Source organism: Haliaeetus leucocephalus, unplaced genomic scaffold, assembly GCF_000737465.1.
Source record: "Haliaeetus leucocephalus isolate CR32 unplaced genomic scaffold, Haliaeetus_leucocephalus-4.0 Scaffold752, whole genome shotgun sequence".
Lineage (NCBI taxonomy): Eukaryota > Metazoa > Chordata > Aves > Accipitriformes > Accipitridae > Haliaeetus > Haliaeetus leucocephalus.
In genome coordinates, this window is record NW_010973188.1 from 1,901,420 (window position 1) to 1,924,556 (window position 23,137).

General features: G+C 51.2%; 1 protein-coding gene and 1 long non-coding RNA gene across 2 annotated transcripts; one reads left to right on the forward strand and one right to left on the reverse strand.

Annotated features, from left to right (window-relative positions):
* Positions 1-4,414: 4,414 nt before the first annotated feature.
* Positions 4,415-10,767, forward strand: TCTE1 (t-complex-associated-testis-expressed 1). Its single transcript, XM_010581151.1, has 4 exons — positions 4,415-4,595; positions 6,539-7,107; positions 8,196-8,645; positions 10,591-10,767. Exons 1-4 carry the CDS (start codon positions 4,415-4,417, stop codon positions 10,765-10,767), a joined length of 1,377 nt encoding a protein of 458 aa, XP_010579453.1.
* Positions 10,768-16,899: 6,132 nt separating this feature from the next.
* LOC104840310 lies at positions 16,900-22,896 on the reverse strand. The gene is made up of 3 exons (XR_775250.1): positions 22,822-22,896; positions 22,619-22,737; positions 16,900-17,364 (listed from the first exon to the last, which is right to left on the reverse strand). It is a non-coding gene; the product is annotated as an uncharacterized LOC104840310 (long non-coding RNA).
* Between the last annotated feature and the right edge of the window lie 241 nt (positions 22,897-23,137).

Here is a 23,137-nt window from a genome sequence, read left to right on the forward strand (position 1 = left end):
CCGGCAGTTTGCAGGTCTTATTCTTAATCAAGCGGCCGGGCTAATGAGTTTTCTTCCCTCTCGGGGACTCTGGAGAGGAGCTTCGCTGGGAGGAGGGAGCGTTTCAGGGAGCGGAGCTGATGGGCCTGGCGGGGCGGGGGGGCGTTCAGCAGCAGCCAAATGTTTTCCTTGACTCCTGGGGCAAGAGACTCCTCTCCGAGTCTCCGGGGGCTGACAGGACAGAGCCAGCTGCCGGGAGTGGCCAGGGCTGCAGTGGGCAATGCTCAGGTCCTAATGTGATTTCGTGTTTCTGACACCTCCTTTGGGCAGGGACCCTCACCTGGGCATGCCGACAGATAGCCAGGACCCCAGTGCTGGCCCTTCGCACTGCCTGGATTAGAGTGATGACATTAACCATATTCCCAAATGGCCGGCTGGCCTCATTCTGCCCAATCTCCCATTACGGACAAATTCCATTATATCTGAAGCTAAACAGATTCCTCATTCGGCACGCTTTTTTTTTTTAACATACTTAAAGCCCATTGCCGACACTCAGCCTCTTGAAGAGCCTGCAATATGCTGTCCTAATGCACGCTTAGCATCAGCCTTTCAAAGTGCAAGGGAGCGCGGCAAGTCCACGCAGGTGGCAGCGGGATCAGTGGTGTTAGCCAGCACTCAGGATCGCTTGCCGATGTCCCTGCTAGCCTGCCTGGAGTAGAGGTAACAGCAGAAAGGCCAGGCCACCTGCAGAACAGCTGGCATTTTAAAGGTGCTGCTGCAGTCATGTGAGAGCTTCCTTGATTTCTGGGTAGACTGAGCTTCAGTGCGAATGCGATCTTGGCTGGGGCATAACCACCCTCAGAAAGAATTTCTCCTGCACTTACAAACTCTCCAGTACATGCAGTGTTTACAGCTGTTTCATTTCTTGAATCACCATACTGCTGGTAGGAGGCATCAGCCAAAGGTCACCGGTTTCCATGCAACTCTTCTTTTTTGGTTTCTCTGAGCTTTGGTGTGAATCAAAAGAGCAGAAATCTTTTATTTCCAGATCAAAACAGGTTCAACTGAGCAAGGTTTGTTAGGCATGCTAGGTAGCAGTATAAGTTGGCTGTGTGAGTGGATTTCTGTCAGCTTCTTCCTGGGAAGGGAAGTGTGATTTCTTTTTTTTTAGAAGTTTTAGTATCATTTACATTTCAGCCTAATCTGGGTGTTAAATGACATACACTGGGAATTTACTACATGACCCCATTTGTTGTATATCATTTAAAACAGCCTTTTCAGCATAGGTGACTGATGTGTATGTAGAATGGGTGGGAAGGAGTGTGCATTAACACTGTTGACTTGGCTTATTGATAGTGAATTACAACACTTCTCCAGTGTTTAAATACATGCTTAGCAAACCTGGCTATGGAAACTAGCTTGGCTCATTAGCTCTGGCTGGGTGAGACTCCTGCGGCCAAGGCGGAGGGGATGGATGCGGTGGTGAAAGAGGCCCATCTCCTCTCGGTAAGCACAGCCGGTGGGGTGTTCTTACCATGCTGGGGGTGGTGGCAATGGATGCAGCACAAGTGGTGACTCAGCATCAGACTCAGCCTCCCCGGGCACCATAGGCATGGGGTTGATTCAGACACTTTCGGGGCTGGCTGTCGCACGCCGGCAGCCTCGCTCTTGCTGGCTTCACACTGAATGCCGAGTGGGGATGGTAGAGTCAGCCGAGCTGACTTGTGGAGCTCAGGTCAAGGGAAAGCTCCTCAGCAGCCCAGACACAGACACACTGAGGTCTCTGCCTCTCTTTTGGGGCCACCCTACATTGGGCCTGGCCCACAGCTAGGTAGCACACACTGGCTGACCTCCCGCTGCAGGCGAGCTTTGCTCAGTGAGCTTCATCCCGTATATGGAGGGGCTGCACTGTTTCTAGAGCTGGGTTTCGGCTCTGAGGGCAGCTGTGTCTCCCACTCGGTCTCCGGGAGCCCCTTTGGCAGTCCTGCATGTGCCATGGGTTACATACCCTCTAAAAATCATGGATCTGCCATCGGTAAACTGGCAATCAGATCATCTGCTGGAATGCAGCCATGAAATAATCCTAGGCCACCAATGCTGCACTGGCTTTCCTCAACAGCTGGCCTTTAACAATTGCTTCCAAAAGGTCAGGAAAGCCATCAGAAGCTCCAATTAGCTGTGACTGGCCTGGGGGACAGAGTGACACAGATGCTTTTTGAATAGGACAAAGGACTGAGCAAAGAGAAAACATTTTTCCCAGTCATTTCTCCTCTACTAATGCCACCTCACTGTCATCTGGCTGTGCTTTGCCCTTCTGCTGAAGGCCATCAAGCACAAGAACTGCGTTTCAGCTGGGTCAGTGTGCTGTGGAGAATCAGGCCTCTTCTCTTTCCCCTCAATGGTGGCCTGCCATCACAGCACCTTCTTTTTGGGGCAAGGAGCCTCACAGAGAAAGGACTCCCAGTCCTCACATCTGCCTATCACCCATTCCTTCTCCTTCCACACCCACCTTTCTTCAGACCAGACTCCCTTTTTCTACAGCCTTTGCCTTTGTCATCTGTACACCAGTGCCTCCCAGGAAATACAGCTTCCCTGCCCTTGGTGCCCTTCGGCCTCCTGCTTTGTGCCAGAAGATGCCCTGCCACTGCCATCTCCACTCTTTCCTGACTCTCATTCTGAAACAATTACTCTCTTCTCGGACCTGCTCCAAGTGCATTTGAAGAAGCCTGTGCTGATATATTTGCTACAGTACAGCATGAATCGTTTTGCTCCTCTCCTTTAGTTCTCGGCATTTCACAGATCGCCTCTCTTCCCCCTTTTCCCAGTTCCTTTGCAGGTCCTTCCTCAGATGGTTTTTCGAGGGGTAAGGAGCAGAGGAAGAAACACTAGCAAAGCCAGCTACAAAGCTTTCAGGGAGAGCAGGGCCTGTGCTGGCTGAGGCAGCACGAACTGGGAGGGCAGAGGACGAGGGAGCTGCCTTGTGCAGGGGAAGGACCTGAGGCATTTCGTCTGGGGAGCACAGTCTGGCTCTCACCCTTCACAAAGGAGGAGCTGTTTGGGATCAAAGCGCTGTTCAGCTGGGGGATGTTGTGGCACAAGATACTACATGGCAGTTACCTTCTCTTGGTCTTGCAGGAAGCTGACCTCACCTCTGACATTGCCATCCGTCCACCTGCCACATGCTTCTTTCAGGTGTCCCACAGTTTCTAACCTCCCAGCCATGCGGTGTAGCCATCTTATGTCCAGCTAGCCCCAGTAAGGATCAGCATGGGTCTGTATGCCCTGGGAGACACTCACCAAGCCTGGGCGCTCTTGTTGAACCCAGAAGTCAAGGGGAAGACTCCTTCCTAGTGTCTCCTCTGCCTCTTTCAGACCAGTAGAGCTGGTAAGGGAACCATTAGGACTTCCAGGCAATAACCATACATGTGGGAACCTGACGGCTGAGAGCACTGGTCCTGAGGTTGGGGTAGGAAACAGCAAATGGGAAACTTTGGTCTGGGAAAGCTCCGCAGAGCTAATAGGACTGGGCATCCTGCCTTCTGCTCTAGGCTGGTTCTTGTAGCTCATATCTGGTTAGGGTCAGTGTGGTCGGAACAGGTCTGACCCATCTTGTCTGTTAATGGATGTTTGGAAGGAGTTCAGCTGGAGATTAATTGGGAAAAGTAGAAAAAGAAATGAATACACTTATAGCATATTCATCTGTAAAGCATCTGTCTTTACAGAGTCCTAAGAACAGGCATACTGAATCAAACCAGGGGATAGTCTGGCCCAGTATCCCAAATGCCTGAAGAAGAGTAGAAAAACAATGCAAGTATATGTGCTTCTTTCATTCAGCACTCTCCTCGTCTCCAGCTGTGTTCAACTCACACTGACCCAGGTGTGGTTTCTGTGCATTGAATCATTTCCAAGAGGTTTCTTTTCCATGGGCTTGTCCTGGAACCTGCATAGACTCTAAGTATCCACAACATCCTGTGGCAAGAAATTCCCCAGTTCAACCGCAGCCTGTGTGAAGAACCATTGTTTTCCTCTGCTTTAAACCCAGGTCCTGCCAGCTTCACCTATTTCTTTTATTGGAAAAGACAGAAAACAATCAGTTCCTATCCATCCTCTTCAACAGCACTCTGAATTAACACCATGTTATTATCTGCTTATTACACCTGGTACCTAGAGATCTACTTGTACAGGGCAGCGTATAAAGATAAGGCTGAATAATAGTTGTTTTGCTGCAGTGTTTAACAGTCCAAGCAGAGGAGGCGGGCAAAGGGCAGAGGCCAAGTGCTTTGCAGGAGAGCAGTGTGAGCAGACCATTCTTATCACTGGCCTCTTTCTAAAGTTGCTTTTTTCTTTTGCAGGCAGCCCAGCTGGAAAATGTGGTGGTGACTCTCAAGCAATTTTCCTGTTGCTTCTCCTGAAGAAGAAGTGGGTCCTGAGCAGGATGCAGCAGCCAGCAGCTGGTGACAGGAGCACAGCCATTCCCTCACTGTATCCATCCCAGGCCAGCCTGACAGCTGACTCATACTATATATACCGTGTCATTGAGGATCCCGAGTGGTCACTCGCCACTGTCCCCCACCTCACTGAGCTCTGCCTCCAGCACATCATTCACAATTTTGAAAGTAAGCAGGAGTGCGTTTCCCCTGGGCCACACACATGGAGACAGAGCATCAGTCCTGGGGAGCAGAGGGTCAACAAGGCAGGCACATGCATCTGAAAGGCAGAGCGTGGTACCCAGCCCTGCCAAAGGGACAGATGGGGAGAAATATCCCCTCAGGCAGCTAGTTAAACAAACTGTTTAGTTGCTAAGTATGTACTTGTACACTCCAGGGATGGCTGTAGTCCTCTGGGCTGCTATCCAGGATGTGACTCTGCCCTAGCCTTGTCCTATCCTTTCTTCTTCCTTCTGTGCTCTGCTGGAGTCACTTGCCTCAACCATGGCCAGGACTGTGGAGTTGCTGTTTCCTTCTCTGGATTCATGCACGCATTACAGTAGGACTCAAGGATGGAGCCCCATTGTGCTGAGTGCTGTACAAAGAGATGGGGAATTGTTCCCGGCTCGGAGGAGCTAGCATCTCAGAATACATATTGTACTCACACCCTCAGGTCTTCTCCACGGCTTTTGGTGGCGATGTGACAAGTTATATCCTCAGGCAGGGAATGTGCTTTTGAAGCAGGTGGACTTATGAAACATAGCAAAACAGAGAAAGCATGTCTCATCTGGGAACTGACAGGGAGGGGGAAAGGAAGGGCCTACCTTTCTTTTTGGCTGACTCAGTGAAGTGGCAGCAAAGACCAAAGATAGGTCTAAGGCTATGTCCACATTGGGACCATAAGACAGTACAGAGGAGCTCAGTGCTACCTTATGCCAGGAGCTGATGGTACTTGGGGATCTGAGCAGGGACACCCTTGCAGTCCTATGACCCTGGTCAGTCAGTCCAATGCCAAATGGATTGGACCTACGTTGTGTGCACATAAAAGCAGTGTGCTCAGTGTCTTGGGGACCCTCGTGCCATTACCTGAGTTGTGCGGCTGTATCTTGCCCACTGCTGTGGCCTGAGTGAGCCCAAGTGAAGCTAGCCCAGTTCTGCTCATATGTGTCCCACCTCTGCTTGTTGTTGTGGGACTTTGTAGAGGTCACTGCCGTGGCAGCTGTACGACACTTGGAGAACAGACTCCAGGAAGAGGCTGTGGTAGAACTCTGGGTGTCCTTAGGAAGGAAATGCCACAGAGACAGCAAATATAAAGCTAACCCCACTTTGTGTCTCAAAATCTGATTTCCCGTGCACAGATAGGCCTCTCCACTGATGATTTCTGTTACGCAACACTACTGTGCACATGTCACCAAGCATTCATGGTATGAGTATGCATGGCTTTTCTCTGGCATTTCTTACCACAAAGAACCCCCACCAGACAGAAGCCAGCTGCAACTTAGGGTGAACATCAGGAAAGAGGCTGAGGGGAGAAAGCTCCTGGGAAAAGACAACTTTTATTTAAACATGGTGGACCTAAAGGCTAAGAGTGTGTCTCAGTGGAAAGGAAAAGGAATCAATTTGGGGTAAGACAGACACCTGAGTTAAGATAAAAAGGCACAAGGACTTGCATGAAAAGCACACAGACAGTTGTTCTCAAATATTGTCTTTCAATATGCTTAGAAGCCAAACGGAGAAAGTTTAGCAAATGACAAGCCAAGCTCTCCCATTGCTGTAAGGCTGAATTAGCTCTCTTGGGAGCAGAAGTCCTGCTCTGAATATAAACTGCATTCAAACTAAATTTAAACTGGGAGCTAAGTTTCTGATGCAGTTCCCAAATATTATGGGAGTAAACCCAATTATGCTGATGTTTTATTGTAAAAGTTAGAAATCCTACACAGAAATGTAGGAGATGAATCCTACACATTTTCTGCCAGCTTAGCTCCCTGCACCAGCTGCTGGCAACTGAGAAGAGAGCCAGTATCAGCAGAGGGGAGGGCATGGGCACGCAGCCTGGGGCCCGGGCAGAACCATAGTGCCAGCCATGGTTCTTACAGCCCACACCAAGCTCTCCTTCTCTTTATCCCCTCTAGAGAACCCTATTTTGGACCATCTTCTGCCTGAGCACCAAAGGAAGGTGCTGGACAGGCTCTCCACTGACCTTCCACTTGCTGTGACTGCCAACCTAATAAGCGATGAGGACTACTGGAAGAGGTGCTGCACTGAGCGCTGGCAAGCATGTGACATCTCCAACTATGGAGACAGCTGGAAACAGATGTTCTTCGAACGTCACCTGGAGAACATCCTGAGATGTTTCATCCCTAACACCACAGACCCCAACCAGGTCCTAGAGCTCATCCCACTCTGCAAAGACTACGTGCGGAAACTAGAGGTTGATCAGTTCCTGCCACCAGTGCAGATGGATCAAAAGGAGGAGAGGGATGACCTCTCCAATACAGGGAGTGATTTTGGATTCGGTGAGGTCTCCATACATCACTATGACCTGGGAGTCCTCATTACTGCTCTCCCTCACCTTGAAGAGCTTCATCTCACTTATGGCGTGAAGGACTGTGGCATGAACTTCGAGTGGAACCTCTTTAACTTCACCCACCAGGACTGCTGCAACCTGGCTGTTGCCGTGAAGATGTGCCACAACTTGAAAGTAACATATCCCAAACTGAACCTTCCTTCCTCAATTAGATCTTCAAATTGCCCCGGGATGGAAACCCAGGGACCAATTTTGCTTGCTGGCAGCTCCCTTCCTTTCACAAATTGCAGTCTGGCAGAGTGCAGAGATGTTAACTTGCTTGCTGAGTAGTGCTGAGTATCTTGTTCTGCGTATGTCCTTGTTAGAACAGGTTGTTAGAGGTGGGGTGAGAAAAATACTTGCTCCCACAAAACACATTCCCTGTAGTGCAAGAGAAAGCAACACTCCTGTTTTAACTCCTCACATAGTTCTGGGATGGAGGCGACAAGAAGCCCAGAGTTTTTCATAAGGAATTCTTGGTAGTTATGCTCAGTAAATACATGTCAACAGGCCCCAGAGGAGCAGACACTCCCAAGAAGAGCATGGGGAAATACTCACATTTGCCTTAGAGTGATGAGGTGTTCTCCTTCTGGGCACTAAAACCATCTTCAGTTCTGTGGCAACCGCAGTGCAGATACTGAGCCTCCCCAAAACACCAGTGGGTTTTGCTATCCAGAGTGCAGCCAGAGCAAGCTGGCTGAACAGTCTCACCACAGATTGGTGTGCTTTGGGAAATATTTGTCTGCTTGGCTTCCAGAAGAGAAATTACCTCTCCTGTAGCTATTAAGGTGCCCTGGCCACACAGGACAGTGCCCTTCACAGAGAGCACTGTAGCTACTACCAGTGCACATGCTCATTCAGATAGTGTTCGACTGTGATCTGGGCTGAGTTCTGCTGTTACTCTCTGCAGACATTTGGGCAGCTTTATCTCATTTTAATTTAGCCCCCAGTGTCGAGATCCCACAGAGTCAGAAGAGAGGAACAGTCATTTCCAGGAGATGAACCATTTCTCCTTAGAATAGGCACATCAGTGGCATGCCCTGCCTGCTGGAAGTATCTGCCCACTATAAAAGCAATTACTTGATCCTACTGGCTAAAGGTGTCTGAAGTGAAGGGAGATGAATGCTGTCCAGTGGACCATAGACTTAACTCCCTTGAGGTCTTGCACAAAGCTCAATATGAAGTGCTGGCTGTTTTAGTGTCCCTGTCCTTTATCTCCACAGGTTTTCAAGCTGACACGAAGCAAAGTGGATGATGACAAGACCAGGCTGCTGGTCCGTAACTTGCTGGATCACCCCTGCTTGGTGGAGCTGAACTTGTCCCACAATCTCATCAGGGACAAGGGGGCACAAGCTGTTGGCAAGTTGATCAACCACAGCAGATTACAAACCCTTGATCTGTGTAACAACCAGATCCGTCACCTGGGGGCTCAGGCTCTTGCTCGAGCCCTGGCTGAGAACTCCACTCTGACCTCCCTCAACCTGCGCCTCAACTGCGTGGAGGACAAAGGCGGGGAAGCAATCGGCCGTGCCCTGCTAACCAACACCACCCTGAAGTCCATCCATCTGGGAAGTAATAACCTGTCAGAGCCAACTGCTATGCTTTTCTCCCAGGTCTTGGCTCAGAACACCTCCCTGACGAGCATCAACTTCTCATGCAACCATCTGGGGCTGGTAAGAGAAACCCCTTCTCCCTGCAGTTTGTGAGCCTGCGTGGTGGCCTTGCAAAGCAGATGCTGAGCCTGCCCTGCCTCAAAGCCACAGAGGCAAATGCATCCCTCACTTTGCAATCTTGCTGCAATAACAATCAGTTGCGAGCAGGGAAGGGACTCTAGCAGACAGCAGGAAGGAGAAGGACATCTGTGCAGGCACACACATTTGTCTCACTCATTACATCTAGCTCTGTTTGCAGGGCTGAATCCGGCTTCCAGGCTTTGGGCTTTTGGGCAGAGAGGGGTTTTCCCCCCAGGAAAATGAAAACCAGGGAGTATGTCTGGGAAAAATCCCAGCCACTTCACACACGTGGGAGTAGATAATAATGATAGGCGGCATGAGACATGGGCCTTATGCATCAACTCTGTGCTTTAGAGCTGCTGTGCCATCTGTCACTCAGCAGCACACAGATAGTGTCACCCTTCCCAGAATCTCTCCTGTCCATCACACGCTCAGAGGAGACTTAGAAAATTGGCTTGGTTCTTGAACTTGTTTAACTCACCCTGCAGCTCTGGAGTGGTGTGGTAGGTCAAAAGTGTCACGTCTGGATGCTTATAAGTGGCTCCTAAATCACAGGCTTACATTTTCTAGACAGATGAGCATCCACAGATCTTACTACATCCCTAAGAGCTGCAGTATGCAACATGCCCACAAACCAGATCGCTTCTCTTCTGCTGATTAAAAAGTGCTTTAGAAATCTGAAACTAGACAGCCAAATGTAATCATGCTGGCTTTTAAACTTTCTGCGTTGCCTCAATTTTTCTTACTGTCACAATAAAGAGAGCGTGAGACCAGCTGTCCCTGCTGGCAGGAATATTGGCATCAATGTGTTTGACAACGGTTTTTAAAGGATTTGATGGCAGAAAACCTTTTGTGAATTCTGAGTTTTATGACCCTAGACATGGAAAAACCATTTGAGTTTAATGATACAAGGGGGCAAAGGTTGGAGAGGATAGAAGGATTTTTGCTTAGTAAATAATAATCTCTATGCTTAGCATCTTCCTTCTGATGAGCTCTCCTGGTACCCACTTGTGAAGCTCCACAGCAGCCCAGCAAGTGGACTGGTGGTATTATCTTTGGGGAAATAGGGGTCTGTCTTTGCTAGAGATGCATCAAATTCTGACCTCCATACCCCATTAAAAAGGGACCCCTTCCAGGTCCTTTTTGCTCTGTCCTTTTTGGCAAAAGGACTAAGAGGCAGGGTGCTGGGTTGAGGGGACCACTTGGATGGAGGAGATGGGGGCAGGAGGTGTATTTGGTACCTGAAAGAGAATAGCTGTGGGGGAAAAAAAGTCAAATTGTTGCATCCCTAAACAATGTTTCAGGTAAGGGAGGGAAATGCCCCTAAGCGAGTTGCCTCCCTAAGGCTATCTACATGGCATTTTCTGTCCTGTGCAGACTGGACTTCAGTTGCATGAGCTCTTCCACCCAGGAAAGCTGACCCAACCTGGGAAATGGCATCCAGGCAGGAGACTGCCAGTACTGGGGCTCTTGCCACTGCTGAGATGAGGAGCAGCACACCTGGTCACACTGCCATTTGTCCCCAGTCAGCAGTGAGCTGGGGACCAGGGGACAGGGGAGAGCAGACACTTCTCACAGGTTATCATTGCCAGCCATGCTATTAACCAGCCTGAGCTTGAGGACTCCTGACACAGTACCCAGAGGGAGTCATTAGCATGTGTCACATCACTGAGTGCTGCATAAGGTTACACTCCTTCCCCGTACTTCTGTGAGCAACATTTCGGGCTTGTGCGAAGGCCTTTGTCACTTTCGGCACCATCTCACGGGCTCCCCATCAGTGGCAGCAGGGAAGTGCAGGAGAAGTTGCCTTGGGGAGGAGCAAAGGGAGCAATACACTTCACTTTTGGATCTCCTCCTTTAACTCCCCCTTCTCACCCATTTGCAGGATGGCGGGAAGCAGCTGCTTGAAGGGCTGGCGGATAACAAGGCTTTGACCGAGTTCAACCTCCGCCTGGCAGAGGTGGGCCAGGAGACCGAGTACCTCATTCACCAAATTGTGTGGGCCAACCGGGAAGCGGCGAGGCTGGGGTCTCTGCAGCACCCCTCTGCCAAACCCATCTGAAAAAAATGCTCCAGAGAGCAATGAGCTTTGCAGGTGCAGTGTTGGAGATACTTTACTTCAGAGGCTTGGTTTTGTTAGTATTTCTGAGAAACACTCAACTTGTGACTGCCACCACAGCCTTTCCCAGATCCCCATCATCCAACCTGTGACTTAATACGAGACAGACATTAAACCTCATGGGACTGTAGTGGCATCACAGAAGCAATCTGCCTCTTGAGCCCTCTCTCCCACTGCACTCGAGACTAAATCACACCTCCTGTGGTGTTTCTTGCATGCTCCGGCAGCAAGCTTAGTTCAGGCAACTGGATGTTGTTCCACCTGTAAAGCAGCTAAGGTGAAGTCTTCACCATCTAAATGGTCTAGTCCAGTCCAGACCTAACCTTCAGGGCAGGCAGCTTTTTTAGGCTTTTTGCTGAGGAGGATGTGAGGTGGATAGAGGGAACGCTGTTTCTAGTTCCTCAGCAACTTTTTCTGGCTATTGCTCTGCTCAAGGATTTATTTGTTTTTATAGCAAAATCCATCTGGAGTCTCAGATATGGGTGGTGAAAAGTAAAACAATATAAATTCAATAAATGATAGGTCTCTCCACTGCGGTTTCCTGCTTTGGGTTGCTATGTCTTTGATCAGTGCTAGCCTGCTTTGCAAACAGGTGAATTGTTTACAACCAGATGTTTACCTTAACTAGTAGTGCTCTTCTGTGCAAACCTGTCAAAAAAATCTGTGTTTTGCGTAACTTCAAGCTAGAGGGGTCCCTGCAAGACTGCCGGCCCACACAGCCCCCAGGGTTGAAAACGGAGCAGCTTCCTGGGGCTTGGAGGAAAACGGAGCAGCTTCCTTCCGCCCCATGGGCTGTGGCCACCTGAGGACAGGACAAGGCACTTACTTATCTGACTGCCTCGGTCCTTTGACCACCCCACTCGGGAGAGGTCAGCAGGGAATTAAGCAAGCGGGCTGACCTCCATCCCCTCCTGCCCTCTGAGCAACACAGCGGCTTCACATGTCTCCCAGCCCTGTCCAGCACCAGCACTCACAGACCCACCACTGGCAGCCACCTCAGTGAATCATCTGAAACTTTTATTACACTGATTTGGTTTACAATCTTTGTACTTTTATATTTCCAACAAAAAAGGCAACATTGTGATATACTGTTTGTACATATATAGAGACAGACAGAGCTAGATCATATTGACAGAGTTGAAAAGTAAAAACTGTTTCCCAGTGTTCACAAAAGAATTTGTTCACCACATACCCGCTTCTGCCTTGTTCTGCCTGATGGATACAGACGCCCACAGTGCCGTCAGCTGCCAGCCCCCAGCCGACAGGACCTTTACCTGTGCCGTATCACACCCTTATAGATCAGAAAGGATGGAGTGCAAGGCTATCCCCAGTGGCGGTGGCCATGCAAGGGGTGCCGACAGGGCTCAGCTCCAAGCCCTCACAGGTCTGTGCAGCTCCCTTCCCAACTATTCACGGATGTTCCAGGGGCTACATCCGCAAGAAATCCTGACCAGCAGCAGCAGCTGTGAAACCTCCCCACTTGGGCATCTCCCACTACTTGTTTTCCATCCTCGAGACCGAGGTATTGAATAGATTTATTTCTTTTTATTTGCATTTACAAAATATTTCCACTGAATGACACACCTGAATGAGATGAGAACTCATGTTCAGAAACAGCAGAAAAGACCCAGATCAGCATCAGGCTGATGAAGGAACAGCTCCAGCAGTGAGGGTGGGGTGGGGGCTTAATGAGGGTGGCCTGGTCCTGGGCAAGCCTGCCTGTAGCTCCAAGTATAGGGCTGCATCTGGTCAGTCAGTTGTGCAATGAAAGCTCGTGCTGGGAGGGCAGCAGTGAGATCCCTCAGACATGCTAGCAGACACATGAGGAGGAATTGGCCACCAGAGCCAGTGAGGAACAGGGACAGGAAGAAAAGGGCTTGAGAAAACGTATTGTCACCAGAACAACTGTTGACTTGCTTTCCAGGATACTGACGGCTCCTCCTCCTGCAAATGGCTGAGACTGTTGACACCACCAGAGCACCCTCCAAGCCCGCTCCTGGGCTGCCACATGCAGGAATGCCTGGACAGGTAGCTGCTGCCTGGAGAACCCTTTGCCTTCCCTCCCATAAATCTCTTGGCCAAAGAGCAAAACCCAAGCGAAGCAGCCTGCACCATTCGCCCACACCCAAGACCAACAGTCCACCATCTGCCAGTTTTCAAGGGTTGAAACCACTTCAAAAGCCATACGCGGTAGTCAAAATGAAAGCCCTGACAGCAACAGCAGATAGTCTGAGTGTGAACACCCCTGTCATTGGGAGGTCACTTGTCAGCTTCAGGTCCGGTTACTGTGGTGTGGGACTGCCTTGCAGAGTGATAACTAGCAGGTCACTGTGCTGGGAAGGGCACGTCCCAGCGCAGGGCCAGTACGGACCCCTTAGCTTTCCCATGAGATCCATCCCCAAGGAGTACTGCAGGGCTTTGAGGGGGGTCAGCTGTGGGCTTCCATCTGGAGGAGAGAATGACCTCCAGCGCCTTGCCTGGGAGCTGGTCTTCCCTCCTGCCGCCATCCACCGGTGCAGTGTGAGCGGCACTCAGCAGCAGAGGGACCCTAGCCAAGCTGGGAGCATCCCCCCACCCATGGGTCTGTGCCAGAGAGATGGGGGAAAGCGGGGAGTGGCTGGGAAGTAAAGGAGGGGGAATGACACAAGGGCTTGCACTTGGACTATGCCAGCGGGTGCCCCATCGGGCCAGAGCAGGGGCACCCGGCTGGCTCCCTCCCGCAGCAGATGGCAAGCCCCGCTTCTGCTGCCCTGAGCACAGCGCGCACGGCGGCAGGAGCCGGTGGCTGGCTTCCCAAGCCTGCCGACTTCTGCTCACAGTGACCCAGGCATCGATTTGCAAGGTGTCATGCTGGCATATGTCGTAAACAGGACAGCAGGTTGATTTCGAGCACCAGCTGGGGGTGGAGAAGCAGGCTGCCGTGGGGATGGGCAGAAGCTGTGCATGGAAATGGTTGCTGTGTTCAGCCTCCCTTTGCTCCCACGGAGCTGGATTTGTCCACGCTGAGCTTCTGTCCCTGCCTGCTGGGTACCTGCTGGCCCTCTGTTCAGCCAGCTGAGGTGCTGGTGGCTGAGGTTCAACAGCAGAGGGGAAAATGGAAGGGAGCTGTGCACTGGCCCCAGGACAGCATAGTAGAGCCATCTTCGGACTGGGTGAGGGCTTGTGCTGGGACAGGCTTGGAGCATTTCCAGGTCGCCTCTTACAGGGGCAAACTGTGAAACGAATTGGGGAGTAAACGGCATGTTTGTAAAACACAGCACCAAGCACCACTGGCCCAAAACACGCACAGTGCAGGCCAAAGCCCTGCACCCCAGACAACTGACACAAGCTCTCCTGATCGCTGGGGACCCACCACTTTATCCTGTCAGCACCTACACCACCCATGCCCTGTGTGCAGTAGCCTGCCTCCAAACTCCCTCACCAGCTAGCTCTGGCCAGGGCCCACGCACCACCCTGCTGACAGGGCACTTTTGGCTAACCTAGACCCTCTCCTGCTTCTTCCTTCGATCGCAGTGAAGAGGGATGAAGCCTGAGCTCATGTGGCTGGGAAGCTAGGGAGCAGCGCTGAGCCAAGCCCTGCATCAGCTTCCCTAGGCGGAGGGGACGGGTCGGAAATGAAGCGTTCCACCTCCCTACAGGCTATGCCTGAAATAGCCAAGCCTGTCAGATCCCTGTCCCCCACCGTGATGGATTAGCCTCTCCAAGGCACAAGGCAATTTATTCATTAGTGACATTTACACCTTGTGGCTGCATTAGCCGTTGCGGTTTGGTGACACGTGCTCAAGCTGTCAGTGCTGGGCTTGGAGGCAACATCGCTGCTCTGACAATGCAGCGAGGCTTGGCCTGGGCACCTCAGCTTGGAAATACCTCCTGCTTGTCTCCTCTGGCAGAGCATGCACAGCCTGCTTTGAAAGCCCACTTTGTTCCCAGACTTCTCCACCAAGTGTCCTGCTGCCTCTGTTTCCCCCACAGCCTCCCTGTCTCCCAGCACTGCTGCTCCAGCACAGCAGGCTCCTGCCCCGTCTTGCCTTGTGTCTCCCATAAAAACCACCACATCTGTAAAGCCTTTTACAGCTGTTCTCATACAGCCCCTCCTCTCCACATGTCTTGCTGAGTATTCACATGCGACTTCTGCCCTCCTTAGCTAGCTCCTCCATCAGCTGCGCCTTGTTCAGCCCACAGCAAAGCTGCCCTCAGTCCCAGCGGAGAAGCACAGAGCCCATGTTCGGAGACTAGCCCAGGAGACACGCTGCTTTCAACACAACGCTGTCCCCTGGTCCTGCACTGCCACGACAGCTGACCTGCCTATGGTCCCCAGGGACAGCACCAGGGCTCTGGAAATCAGGACCACCAAAACATCAAGGCCTTCTATTTTCTAACTTCGGTCTGTTGAACTTACCCTGTCTACAAAGGCTCAGAGAAGTGCTGTGAAATTCTCTGGAAAAGCAGAAAGTGATGCAAAAGAGAGGCCAGGATGTGCTGCAATGCTCTGCAGGCTGTGCTCTCTCCGTCAAGCAAGCACAAGGCACGCCAGGGCAGGGAGCATTGTCAGAAGACTGTGCACAGGCAAACCAGCAGGTTATGGTGTGGTCTGGCCACCAGCACGCCTGAGGTCATCATGCATCTGCTGGCGTTTCACAGCTGGCCCACGGCACCTAGTAGGGAGAGGACTAAAATGATGTGAATGCACAGCCTGGGAGGAGTTCAGGGGAGGGGTGTGCTTTAGCTAGCTGCTAAAGCTAGAGGAATGACAGTTTGCACATCGGGTTTGTGGAGTGTGAGAAGAGCTGGAGAGTGTTGGCCAGGGAGCAGATCCACCAGCTCTCCTGTTTCAGGCAGCCAGCAAGGGATTAGCTTGTTCTCAAACACAGCTTGCTCCATGCTTTTATCCCTGCTCCCTGCCACTCACTGCAGCAAATGTGACACTTCACACTATCTCCTCAGAAAAACCAGGTCAGGAGTTTCCTCTCATGAGGAACAAGCAATGCTCTGTCACCCTGCAAAGCCCTAGCCACAAGGACAGATGGGTGATGCTAGACCAAAGCCACAAACCCACCAACCCTCTGCAGGGCCGCAGGTCCCGGCTATGCACAAAAGTATGCAGAAGCCCACCCTGCCAGGCACAGACACCTCCAGGGGCAGAGGAAGACTTTAAACTCCAGACTCCATTCCTGATCAGACTACCCCACTACAAAGCCACAGGGCCTCCATCCCAATCTTCCTTGAGCATTCCTCTTCACCAGTACTGCACAATTCTAACAGAGCTGGCTGAAGTGTAGTGTTTAAAACCACCTCATCATCAAAAATTAGATTTTTTTAGCAAGGAAGAGCAGCCTGAAACACTTCTCACAACTGTTAAGGCCTTTTAGTCTCATTTCAGTTTGAAAAAGCCGTTGGCATTTCCAAAGTGAAATCCTGTTATTTTGGGGTCTAGTTGTCACCGCTTTTTCCCCAGCCGGCTGAACGGTGCTGTACATGCTGCTTCATCAGATGTGCCATTACTTGCATTCCCCTCTGCTCAGCCCCTGGGGACAGGTTCTCCCTGGGAGGGCAGGTACAACACAGAGCCCACCAGCTTCTGGCTGGGCTGAGCAAGAGGTGACGTCTGCTTTCAACTGATTCTCTCTCTGCATCTGCTTCTGGAGACGCATATAGACTCGGGCTTGGGTTTTTCCAAATGTTTTCACCCTGGCCGGTTCATGGACTGCCATCCAAAGTCCAAATTCACGGCACGGCAGCTGATGGTGCTGCTAATGGACATTGGGACCATGGGACTGATACAAAATACTAAGTCATCTCACCACATTCTAGCTAGGCTTTTTCTTTCACTAATGTGAGTAGCTAAGATAGCAGAAGCAGCTTGTGCTGATGGAGAGTGAAAGAACCTCATGTGTCTGTGTGTGAAGTTACTTTGTTCTAGAAAATCCGCTAAATTATAATCACAGTAGGTGATCCATCCGTTCCCGAAGTTCAAAGGACTGGGGAAGGTTCAGGATGGGCACCAATTTCTCACAAGCTTCATTTGCCCAAATTAAGTTTACAAAAACCAAACAAACGAACAAAAAGCCCCAACAAAAACAGTCTTCCTCGGGAGGGAGGGAGAAATAAAACCCACTTAGCTTTCCAGCAGCCCCTGTGCTTATTCTCAGTGCTGGATGGCCACGCTGCACATTGATATGGGCTCCTGAAAACTCGGCAGCTTCTGGAAGTGTTGCATAGGTGGATGATGTACCTGTTAGTAGACCCTGTTTATGAGCTGCAGGATGAGGAGCTTGCTGAACTCCACAAAGAAACTGTCCCTCCCCCAAGACAGACAGACGAGGTGAAGAAGGAAGAAGGAAGGGGAGGCCATGAGGCCATGGGTATTGCAGGTTCAGTTCTGTCCTTGGGATCTCTCTTCCCTCGTGTGTGGAAAGGCTCCGGTCCTGTGGGAGAAGGCTCCTCTCCCAGCGCAGTGGAGGTCAATTTGCTTGTTAGCCTGCTTTTGAGGGAGTTGACGAGATCGCATCCATGGGCATAATGTTTCCCTTGGCAGAGCAGCTGTGATGGAGGCAGTAGAGCAGAACAATTCAACCCACTGCTTGCAGAGACAGTAGATATTCAACATTCATTCATGTTGGCCAAGTCCCAACACGAACTCTATGCATCAAATCAACACTGTGACAGATCAATTTGTCTGGACTCAAGGACAGACCACTCTAAGAAGTTGCTAAGCCAAGCTCACATTGGTATAGTACCACTGGCTTCAATAAAATTACACTAGGAATGAACATAGCCCATTAATTTCTACCTGAAATGTGGCTAAGCTCCTTTCCCCTTTTTCCAGAATGCCCACAAGGAAAAGAGCCCTAGGCAGGCTCAGCCCCAAGTCCTCACTGGGCTCCCAGGTCCTATGAACCAGCCTTTGGTCCCCACGCATACGTGGCTCAGTGGAGACTCTAGGCCCACACACATCACAGGAAGCAGCATTACCAAATAGAGCTAACACTTAAACCATGTCCCATTTCTAAGATGATCTGGATGCAGATCATATTCATACAGACCTTATTCTAACCACCAAATATGAATGAAAGATGATTATAAGCACATATCACAAATTGAGACTTACAGCTCTTTGGTAACACAACTTCTTGGTGGTGGTGTAGTATTTCAGACCCATGCCCTACAGCTACTGCAGCAGAGTAGGAGCACATTGCAGCAGCATTGTACCCTGCTAAAAGTAAGGCAGCACCCTGGTAATATTAGACAGCAGTACTGAAGCTGTGGTTGGAAAGGCTGGAAGGAGAGCTTAAAAGGTATTATTCTTCCCACGGGCTAATCAGCAGGCACTGTTTTACTGACATTGGATGCTACCTATCTTTCTTAAACTTCCACTTAATAAACCTCTTCCTGCAGTCCCCTCCCCATGGGCATCCATCAGAGTTACTAAACAGGTCTGCAGCCTCTTGAGTGGAGAGACAACAAAGAGGGCTGGGATGGGATGGGTCTCTAACATGTGCATTTTATGGGGAGTGGAAAGGGAGAGGGGTGTGCTTGTTTGACATCAGAAAAACAGCAGTTTCCCCAGCACTAATCCTGAGTATTCACCTGGTATGTGACTCTGGAAGGCTTGGCCTTAGCCATAAGCTGAGATTCCCTCTCCCTGTCCTAATGAATGCCCCTACAGTTGCTCAACCCAAAAGCCCTCTCTGAAATCTCCCTCCTTGGTGTGGTCTGCATAATACACAGTGGGCTCAAGAAGTACCACCAGGCTGGTTGGTGTCACTGCCTGGTTCTGCACAAGCAAAGTGCTAGGCACTATCTGGAGGGAATCCAGTGTGTTCTGGAAGATGAAGATCAGCTAATCCAGAGCTTCTCTCATGCTCATTCTCTCTCTTTCTCTAGTTCAGGAAAGCTGGAGAGCTTTTAAGTACCTGACAACTATACTGGCAGCAACGGGAAACACCAAATAGCCCAAACTTATTGTCCAGCCTTGCAGCAGTAAGGACTAGCTCTCTTCTAGGGAGGTATTAGCGCCATGAAGGGCCAGGAAGAGGAGCTGGCAGTGTTCCCGCCTCACTTGGCCCGGTACTTGAGGAAAGCCTGATGACAAGTGCAATGCTGAGCCTGACTCTTGGCCCGTGGAAAGCTGCAACAGGTGAATGACGTATGGAAAAAACCAAAGCCGTCTGACTGCGGAGATCCTCTAGTTATTGCCCCCTCGTACTGACAAGCACCCGGCTTTCACCTTTCCAGAGGGTGATGCAGGCTGTTCTGCTTTCCTTGCGTAAGGGGCCAGCAGCTCTGTGTACTTCGCATATGCTGAAGAGATCTTCTGCACCAGAAATGAGGACACAGGCAGCCTGACAGACCAAGGTATTGCTTGCACCTTTGGCCCTCTCCTCTTGCCCAGGCCGCGCTCAGAGCAGGAAGGACAGACTCACTACACAGAGGAAACATCTGCACCACCAGACAAGCCAGGGTTTCCCCAGTGAGATCGTGGGGGAGAGGAGACCCTGTGATTGGTGAAGGGAAGGCTGCAGTTACCAGATAACACCTGCTTGTGTTGGAAAGGCCATGGGGAAAAGGAGCAGAGCCAATTAGACTCACCAGTCAATGGAGGAGAAGTAACGGGATTAAGATACAGCAGGGAGAATTCAGGTTAGATATAAGGGAGCGGGCTATCATGAGAGGAGCAGACTGGGCCATCGAATGAGCTGCCAAAGGAATCGTCATCACTGACACAGACATGGCAGAGAGCAGACACAAAGTCTGCAGGAAGAGCAGACGCCTGACTGCTGCTCAGCCTGGAGCTGTGGCGGGTGGATGTCTGTATGCCGAGGAGATGGGACCACTCTACCATGGAGAGGCTGTGCACCAGAACAGGGACAGACCGCCTCTGGATATCTGTGCTGATAACCTGGGCCGCAAGGAGAATTAAATCAGCTGCTCTTTGCCCAGGGCACTAGGGTCCCTCGCCAACACTTAGGAGGCAACCTGTACATGCACGCCCTTTCTGCCAGCTGCATCCCGTGCCAGGAGTGGGAAGGGAGAGCCCAGTTGCCTACCATGAACTTCCTTGCCTAGCTAGACATGCTGCCCTGCCATTGCAGGCAGGGAGGAGGACAGGGAGCACAACCCCAGTTTCAGTCTGTCCTCTTCAGCTCCACCACTTCTCTGCCAAGCCACCAGGCAGCTCCTGCCCAGTCCTGCTCCCCTCCCATGCCCAAGTGTGCCATCCCCTGTTTCTGAGCCTAAGACAGGGCAGGAAGGTCTCCAGCCTGGCGAGAATGGAGGGCAGCTCCACAAGGTGCAGTGGGGTAGCAGGGCCATGAATATGAGGAAGGGGATCTCTGAGAAATCCTGACATGCAGCAGGGAGCACTGACTAGAGAGGTCCCACTTCCCAGGGTGCTGTTGGTCTGGGGCGACCACAGACCATGGTACTGGGACTACATCTGGGACCTGACTGTGGCTGGCACTATGTGCATGGGGAAGGTGTTCAGCAACAGAAAGATGGCACGGATCCTGCTGGCCAAAGTGCCTCAAAGATACATGTGTCCACCTGGATAGACCACCTCCAGAATAAGATTTCATGGGTGAAAATGGGGCCAGAGGAACAAGTTGAGGCAATCTCATTAAAAGGCCCAGAAAGAGCCAAGGACAAGGTGCCTGAAAGCAGAACTCTGCTGCAGGTGCTAAAGGACAGGGGCAGAGAGACCCTACAGATTACATCCCTATTCTGAGGACTGTCTTTGCCCCAGGGAACTAAAAGGCCTGCCAAATCTTAGATAAATCCATCTGTCCAAGGCACCTTGGAGGCTGGAGATAGAAAGACAAGCCATCACAGCCTAATTTAAGCAATGTGTAGGAGATTTCAAAGAGAATATGTTGGGAAGGACAAGCTGACCACATTCCTCACTAATGACCCATTGCAGCTCCACTGACTGAACATCTCCTGATTCACTGGGACATACAAGGACACACCATTATCTCCCCAGAGTCACGAGGACCCTCAGCATTGGCCCTGGCTTACATTAGGCCCTTGGAGAGAGAAGCACAAGCACACAGCAAGCCAAATGTCATCACAAAGCAAGGAAATTCCAGGGCAGCCAAGGGGGCTTTAGCCGCTTTCACCCATTCTGAATCCATGTCAATAATAATGAGAATAAAACGCAGAGAGGGATGTGCCCACACCAGACACCTTATGCTTCTCTGTTCTCAAAGGGACCCTCTTATTTAACCCAACATCTAGGTCTGGTAGCAAGAGTAAGGGCAGATGACAAAATGGAATCATAACGGAGTGACATTTTAAGGGACTTCCTGTTCAAACTGCCATTGTTTGGAGTCTAGCATTTGAGATCCAGGACAAGCTGACTTAAAGGGCAAGAGACACTGACCAGGACATGCAAGGCACCAAGAGCAGAAGAACAGACAGCTCTGGGAGCAAAGCCAAGTGGAGCCTTACAACACCCACAGGCACTGACCGCCCCAGGCTTGCCAGCAAGGGATGATTTTCAAAAGAGGACTGATGTGGTGAAAGGGTGCATTTGCAGCCTCCCCAAGATCTAGGAGGTGAAGCAGTACAGCAGCATGACTAGAGAAACAGACCCTTCATTAACAGTTGGCAGGAGTAAGATGGGCTGGACTAAATACAATGCCTCACTGTTTGCTGTTACATCTTGCCCTTCTATGATGGAAGCAGAGGCAGACACCAAGCTTGAATGCCCAGGCACTAATGGACTTGCTCTTGTCACCCAAGACCTGCTGCTCTCAGCCGTTGTCTGCCCCAGCTGATGAGGGAAGCACGGTGAGGCTGAGGAGCAGTGCTCTCTGGAGAAATCGCTGGCTGATTTGGCATGCACTCCCCCAAAGAGCTGACTGAAAAGGAGGCAGCTTTTCTGAGAACAGGGACACGAGAGATCTGGGGATGTGTTGACAGAAAAGGAAAAGCTGGGTGTCTGCACACTGCAGCCACCAATGCAACTTCAGTGACATGAAGGCTCCTTGCCCAATATCACCGAAATCCTTTCCAGCAGGATAGAATGGGCAGCACAAAGCTCAGAGCAGGCCAACCTGCCCTGACAAGAGCAAGGCAGAGGAGCCCAGGGGTTAATGGGCTACACAGAAGCCACCTCACTTCTCACAGCCTCACACCTCTCTGCAAAAACCTCTGCAGTGCAAACCGCTCGGTTTTAAGCAGGTTTCCCTCTAGCATATCCCCAGCCTCTGTTCTGCAGAGCATCCCCCACAGCAGATGCCTCCCTCTCTGCCACCTGTGGGTCCTGCTCCCACAGTGCGGCCTCACAGAAAGGGAATCCCTTTGCTCCTCATTTCCCCAGCCCAGGTTCCTGACGCTCCAGTGTGCTTTTGTATTTCTCCCTCTCAGCCCCTCAGAGCTCTCTGCCAAAACCAGCCTGCCAGGAGCCTGCAGCTCAGAGTCTGCAGCCAGAGCCCAGCCTGATCGCATGCAAAATTCACTCTTACAGACATGCACCAACCTGCTGCTCTATTATCAATTGGTGAACTGCAGCTGAACCTACCATAGCCTGCCTTGATGCTTGTCTGAACTGACTAGGACTCACTTAAAAGCCAGGGAGGGACCCCAGCCACTTGACACACCACCTATTGCCACAATGCCTGATCCTTCCCCCCTTTCCCAGCTCATCAGGGCCTCCCGTTTTCTCTTTCCAGCTAAGCCCTCCTCCAGCAAGCAGATCAGAAGCGCCACAGATCTCCGCTCCATCTGGGTTTGCACATTCATCTCTTCCCCAGTGCTGCCTGCCTGCTGTAATCCCAAACAGAAAGCCCTTTACCTAGGGGATGCCGACTCTCAGAGCTGGCGTGCCGACGCTTCCTAAAGAGCTGAGCCTGGGATCCTCTGGAGGTGGTGCCATTCCCAGCAGTGAGAACAGAGTAACAGTCGGTGCATGGTCTAAAAAAAAAAAGTGGGGAGGGTGGGGAACGGTCGGGGGGAAGGAGAAGGGCTGGATTCATGGCTTTCAGCCTTTGCTCTAACCTGCTGCTAGCTCCACGTGCCTGGATGCCCCAAATCTTTAGGCACAGGCAGTTACACGCCGCTCCCAAGGGGCATGTTCCCCTCCACCCTGCAAGGGGTCTTGCTCCAGCATGGGCAGCGGGGTGGGCAGAGGTGCAGCAGGGCGCTTTCTGGTGGCTGCTGGTTCCTCGGAGCACGAGCCAGCCTGGAGCCAGGGCTGGGAGCCAAAGCACTCCCCTCCCTGCATCAGGCCTGTCTTTTTATTCCCCCCTTTGGATCTTGATGCCATGAATTATGGTTTTGGGGTTGGTTTGGTGGGGTTTGTTTGGTTGTTTTT